This window comes from Macadamia integrifolia, chromosome 9, assembly GCF_013358625.1.
Source record: "Macadamia integrifolia cultivar HAES 741 chromosome 9, SCU_Mint_v3, whole genome shotgun sequence".
In the NCBI taxonomy this organism is placed as follows: domain Eukaryota; kingdom Viridiplantae; phylum Streptophyta; class Magnoliopsida; order Proteales; family Proteaceae; genus Macadamia; species Macadamia integrifolia.
This window is the reverse complement of record NC_056565.1, coordinates 5,779,384-5,786,042: the sequence shown is the minus strand read 5'-3', so window position 1 is coordinate 5,786,042 and position 6,659 is coordinate 5,779,384. Positions and strand designations below refer to the sequence as shown.

The window sequence follows — 6,659 nt, the reverse complement described above, 5'->3', positions numbered from 1 at the left end:
AAAAAAAAAAAAAAAGAAAAGAAAAGAAAGACAAGATAATCTCTTATATTTAAATTGGAAAGGGTTCGCTGAACATGAGGCATAGGAAACGCCTACTAATATGGCATTTTTTATAGAGGGGAAAAATGATTAAAAAATTTTGTATGAGTAGATGTTTCCTATGCCTCATGTTCAGAGATATTTTTCCCTGTTTAAATTGTGCAGGTACAGTTTAGGTTGCCCTGACCATAGATGTAGGCGTCGCCTAGTTTTTGTTCCCTCCTCAACACCTAGGGTCGCCTAGGCGCTGTGACAACTATGGGCCTGAGCTCCTTCCAGCCTAGCCCAGCCCAAGCATAACAAAGTCCTGCTTGATGTAGTCATGTGCCACATGCTTGGATTGGGGCTAATCTCTTCCTAACCCAGCCCAGACAATGTCAGCCAAACGAACAAGTGTCCTTGTCAAATAAAATAGATAAGGTAAATTGATCTACTACTAAAAGCTGAGTTTTCGCAAGTTATTAGAAAAAAATTACATAAAATCAAATGGAGCTTCAAATTCAGATTGAGTTTTACCTGAACTCTTACAGAAGGGTTTTTCTTAACAGAGTCTCTCATCCATTTTATTGTCAATGACAACGATGGAATCACAGCACTGCAGGCGAAATGTCCCTCAGAAGGATTGCATTTCTGAGGAGAATCTCCAAAAAGGGATCCATCAAATGTTGAGGTCACGGACTTATCTTTCTTGCAGTTCTCTTCAAGTATAGCATCTGATAGGGAACATGAAACAGAACAATGTATCCAGTTGTTATATTTACATTCAAAAGCGCTCAATCAGAACCATACTAATGACCACTGTTGTTAAAAGGAAAGCTTGAAAAGAGTGCCTGATCATGCCCCCAGGAAAGTCAGTAGCAAAGTTGTCTTTGGCAAGTACACATGGAAAATGTAGCCCCTCTTTTGGGTGACTGTACACGGATCATTAAAGTTGGGTTTATTGGCTTTGATACCATGATAAAGTGTCCAACCCAACAGCTTAAGCTAATAGGTGGAGCGGCCCAACTAGTATATGAAGTCATCTAAGGTCACAGTCAGTCGATGTGGAATTATTCCCAACAGTCCCTTCTATAAGTTGGGAAGTCTTCTTCAAGTTTGTAGAGTGCCATTCATCCTAGTTCTTCATTGAAAGTAAATAAAGAAAGAACTACTTGAGCCTAAAGTAGAAAAGTAGATGGTTCTCTTTCTAACAAGAACAGTCATGATTGTTGTGCTTCAATAGTCTGAATGGAAGCTAGGAAGAAATCAACAAGGAAACAGTCAAATATCTTGCTACCTACTATAATCTGGTTGCTGGAAATCAAGGGTGGCTTCAAGGTCCACAGCATTCATTTTCTAGCATATCCTTGAGACCTATTGCAGACTTTGTCTATGAAAGCTTGACTAGAACTGAAAATGACAAATATAAAGCTATTAATAGATATCAGGGGAGCGGCTTTTCATTTTTGGCTTTGGCATAGATTATTAAGGGCACATTGATTAGATGACCTACCTAAAGTGTTATGTGCTTGACAAAGCAGTTTCTTGAGCAATTATGCTCTCCAAAAATAATTCTCAGGTTGGCTAAACTAGTACTGGCAAAAGGCCAACTTTTCAATCAAAAAAATATTCTATTGAGTATTGATCATCACCATGTAGTATAATTAATTCTAAAGACAGCAACTTAAATTGCTAAGTATTTATGAAAAGTACTGCCTTCACCTTTCCCATGCATTATCTTCTCCCAAATTCCCTGGAGAGTGAATTGCCATGACAAGTCTTTAGGAAAACAATCTGCACTCATGACTGTAGTACCAGATGTGACCTTGTAATATTTTGACATACTTGGAACAAAAAGGGATTTGGAAAAATGAATACCTGCCAAGTTAGAACAGAAACCAACTTCATGTCTCAGGACAATATAAATAATTTTTTTCATAAGAGCAACATCATGTCTGAGGACAATTTAAATAAAATTTTCATATGAGGAAAAAAAGAAAAAAAAGAAACAAGGAAAGAGAAGGGGGAGAAAGAAAGTAGGAGGAATTGAGCATCAAAAAAGTCTTTGTTCGAAGAAAAAAACTTGGTTCATGTTTGAATAAGCATATGGGGCTTCAGCTTCTGGGCTTCCAAAGCGGGCTGCTCAGGAGCAAAAACGCAGGTCCAATAAGGTTCCTTGGCTTGGAATCCTAATGGCCTCCAACATCATAAGCCAAGAAACTGGTGGGGCAGTCTTATGGGGTTATGAGGCAAGAGGCAGTCAAAATTCAAAACCGACAAGTCTGGTTAAATCTTGCTCCTTGCCTGCTAGAAGCTGGTTTCTAAAATCCCATATGCAGAAGCCCAACAAGCTGTCCCAAACAGGCACTTAGCAGACATGGGCTTGTCCAAGAAAGGAAAATCATTACATTACTATCTCTGTGTTGTGAAGAAGTACCGGAGGAAGCACAGTCATTGACAAGTTGTGGCAGAAGAATCTGAGGGTCTCTCACATCCATGCAATTGAATAAAAGAACCTAAAGAAACAGTTTTGACTGTGTATGTAAAAAGAACATAAAAGAAGCTTTGGAAACATAGGAAGATGCCTACGAGTATAATTACTACTATGGAGCATTTGACTGGGGACATTACCTGCTTTGAGATTCTCTTTGAGCCCTCAAAATTCTGTTTTCTGTGTTGACCAGCACAATTACTCAATGATTCTTTCATTTTCTCATTCCCAAAAGAAGAAGAAGATATATTGTCTTCTTTTACAGCACTGGAGAACCACTTTGCACAAACTTCCATGCTCTCAGGACTGTGAGCTCCATCCAAGTAAAAGATCAGATCTCCACACGAACTTCCTTTGATAATATCATGAACTATCTGAGCCCGTCCAGCAAGATGTGCAGTTGAAAGACCTTTCAGAAATTCCTCTGGAAAATCTGATGAATTGTTTTCCTGATTTGCGATCTACATATGTTAGGCAGTTGTAGATGTGGAATTAATAAGTAAAAACTAACAGCTTCTTCAAGAGGGAAGATTCCCAGCGGCACCTTATTATCACAATTGAGAGAATCAGTGGAGGGGAGAAAATACAATAAGGATTTTTAGTAAATAAAACCCGGACAACATGTTGGCTGTTGATGGCATATTTATCAAACAATCCTTAGATGCTTAATTCTTTTCATGACTGAACCTTCACATACACACTAGCTGTGGTGCATTAGAAAGTATGTCCACCAATTTAGATACCATGTTCCCAGAAATCATGTAATCTTGTAATACAATACTTCTTGTAGGACTAAATATGTTGAAGAAAAATATTAGATACCTCCTCAAGTGCAATAAGTCCCTTTCTTCATTGTGTGTGTGCTAAACCGGACCTCAGCTCTTAAAACCCTGTTAACTTGACTACAAAAAAGGACATCAGGATTGTTTTCAGGTCTTCTTGGACTAACTACACATGGACTCCTTGTTGTAGTTGTATCATTATCCCCCCCGTAGCTTTTCCTTATTCTCATTAATAAATTTGGTTATTAATAAAAATGAATTACAATCCTCGAAGTCAGTTCCATTTTCTTATTAGTTCTCCATTTTTCTGGACTTCATTTTCATTTTCACAAACTTCCTATAATTTTCAAGGTATTGAATTAAAGAAATCTTGAATTAGGCCTTGTCTCACTCCCCAGTATTTGATATATTTTTTTAACCAGTTTTGGCCAGAATTAGGAACAAAGATTATTTTCAAAAATAACTGTTGTAATATCTGAAGCAACTAAACATATCGTATTTAGTGATGCTTCTATCAGTTTCTTGTAATGTCAATTCCTTCTAATTTCATATGATAATGTGTGCATGCTACTAAAAATCAAGTTCATGTCAATTTAGGGTCAATAGAGTCAACCAACACTTAACGAAGAGTTCCTCTGAGTTTCGTGTACTTTGAAGCCAACATCTACAAAGAGCAACAGCAAGGCCAGCATTTATGAACTGATGATCACCAGACAAGCTAAGCTTTACTCCATTCAACTTTTCAGGATCAAGGGGAGACGCTACTTGTAAAGGAACCTGCAGTAGACAAGAACAGATCAGATGGCACATGGCAGTGTTGCTAATTAATAAAAAAAATCCTAGTGAACTGAAAGTTAAATAGAAGAAAGTAATCTTAATGTTCTGCAGAAGAAATAAAGTTATTCTGCAGATAAGCTAAGATATGCTGTTTCTTTCCAACAGATTGCCTAGATGATATTTATTTCACTTAGTGAAAATGCACATGGCAGTGGATTGAGTTTGAGCAAGAAGAAAACGATTCCTCAAAGATCAGGTTCCACCAGATATGGGAATGATGAGCACACATTAGGGCACACATGCACATAAAATTCATTTTCATTGCCATCTTCGTCATGCATAGTTTGACCACATCATTGCAAACAATTTGACTTCTGTTTGGCAGTCAATATATCCGTAATAAAAAAAGAATAAGAAAGATATTCATGCTGGAAAGTATCATAATTTTCCTAGATGTACTCAAGTAGCTGAACTAACCATTAATTTAGAGGCCCTTCTCTGAAGAACATCCATTGCTTCCGAAGGTTGGGGTACCGTGAAAGCAGGAACTTTATGCTTCAGGAGCAGGTTAGACATCAATCCATTTCAGAAAATACTTGAAAATGAAGAATGCCTAGTTGGATAATAAAAAAAGAATTACTGTAATAAATACTTCATCACCAAGGAAAACCATAGTTGTGACACTAAGGAAAACCATAGCTGTGACAGTTCAGAAGTTACAGTAACAAGCTTCATACCTTGAAAATTCCAGCCTTGTGGAATGCAATTTTTGCTAGTGTATTTCCTGCATGTAGATTCTCTGGTTTCATTAAATGCACAGAAACTACCCTTCCACATTCTGGGTATTGACTACGTCAAATGGAACTTATTGGTTAGCAAGAGAATTGGGCAAAAAGTTTATTTTCTTGAGAGAGAACAGTCTCCACAGGTTTTGTCTACTGAAGAAGTGGCACCTTCTTCAAAATAATGACTTTCTAGCATGGTCAAAAGTTGTTTGGTCATAGTTCCCATTCAAAATTTCCAGAAAATCTAGATTTCTCCTGATATAAATATATAATCATGCCAACCCTTCCGTTTCCACAAGTTTGTTCATCTATAACTATAAGACCCCACAATGTTTGAAAATGGTTCGCATATTTAAAGATCCAGTTAATCCCAATATGTTGGATGGATGTTGTGCTGACAAAGGTTAAGTTTTCTAGCAAACTCTGTCCTATCTGATCATAAATAAATGAATAATACATCCCAACTGAGAACCATGACTGACATCTGATAAATGCACAGAAATGTACCATCCCAATGACGTACCAATATACCATTAAGGTGTCACAATAAAGCACTAAGATGAGGTTCTGTCATCAGTAAATAAGCATAGTGAGAGTAACAGTTAAGGATGAGAATTTTGGAAAAGAAATGAGTCATACCCAAAATTTCTGTATGATCCATCCCCAAGGGAGATATGCCACAAACAAGAGTCTCTTTGATCTGTAAAGTTTTACCAACAATGCCATGCCATGGCCATGGAATTCAAACTTGTTCAATTTCTATAGTCTATTGAAGAAAGTTAAAGAGAAGAACAACAAACTCTTCTGTTGTGTTCACAAAGGTTTAAAAAATTATATTTTTCTACAAAGGGAAAAGAAATTCACAATCATCAACCTAATTGATCACAAAGGAAAAGATATATATATATATATATATACCACATTTGTTGAGTCCAACTCCCCACCAAGACCAACTTCAATAATTGCAACATCAACCTATGAACAACCAACCCTTTCTCTCAGTGATAGGGTACCATAAGATAGTAAACAACAATTCTTCACAACAAACATAATTTTTTCCAGACAAAAGAAACAAACAGTTGTCAAATTATTGGATTACATTAAATCCATAACAAAAAATAGATAATAGATTGTAGAACAAAGATCAGATAGACTAAAAGTATTTAAATAAAGATAGAGTTCCTATTAAGAGGGGGAGACTGGTCAATAAGTTTTCAATCTGCAACTAACTGGAAAACAGAATGTTTTGACTGAAAGCACTTAGGTAATTAAAAGCTAGCCATTGGGTCAAGAAACCACAATCAAACATGAAACATGGACAACATCACCAGAAAAACCAAAGAAAACAACCATTCAACTCACTCGTCATTCTCTTTGCACATATAACATACATGAGAAAGGATGTATCACCATATCACCCTGGATATCTCTTCTGGTACATACCAGAATTCAAAAGATCTTTCTATGAAAGACTTCTCACCTCAATGCCCCAAACAATGTAACATTGAATTTCTACCACTACAAGGAGAAGGATACCTAGGTTCTCGGGATCATCTTGATAAGAAATTTCGACTAAACAAAAAATAATATTTGGAATTAAAGAAACTATTCATTCATCCTGATGACCCATTAAGCATACATCATGAAGTAATTAGTAAGGTTTTGCACAATTTCTAACTCAAAATCTCTAAACCCTGTCCCAAAGAGAAGATTCCAACTTACCCATCTTGAGACACCCCAGTGTCTATAAATGCCTCAAAGCTGGAGATAACACATAACCAGGAGAAACCAGCCCCCCCCCCCCCC

The 6,659-nt window shown here is 36.8% G+C and overlaps 1 protein-coding gene across 9 annotated transcripts in view; it reads right to left on the bottom strand.

Annotated features, from left to right (window-relative positions):
- The window catches only part of LOC122088968 (folylpolyglutamate synthase-like), a 21,452-nt gene that overhangs the window by 3,275 nt on the left and 11,518 nt on the right, over positions 1-6,659 (bottom strand). For 6 of the 9 annotated variants that reach the window (XM_042658356.1, XM_042658357.1, XM_042658355.1 and 3 more), the window contains 9 exons: positions 5,772-5,828; positions 5,493-5,553; positions 4,806-4,852; positions 4,546-4,623; positions 3,916-4,068; positions 2,650-2,958; positions 2,456-2,534; positions 1,741-1,896; positions 556-752 (listed from right to left, as the gene is read on the bottom strand). In XM_042658356.1, the coding sequence (XP_042514290.1) occupies positions 556-752; positions 1,741-1,896; positions 2,456-2,534; positions 2,650-2,958; positions 3,916-4,068; positions 4,546-4,623; positions 4,806-4,852; positions 5,493-5,553; positions 5,772-5,828 (1,137 nt within the window). Of the gene's footprint in view, positions 1-39; positions 438-555; positions 753-1,740; positions 1,897-2,455; positions 2,535-2,649; positions 2,959-3,915; positions 4,069-4,545; positions 4,624-4,805; positions 4,853-5,492; positions 5,554-5,771; positions 5,829-6,659 lie in introns of those variants that run through there. The other 3 variants (XM_042658358.1, XM_042658359.1, XM_042658360.1) reach the window with 3 other exon arrangements.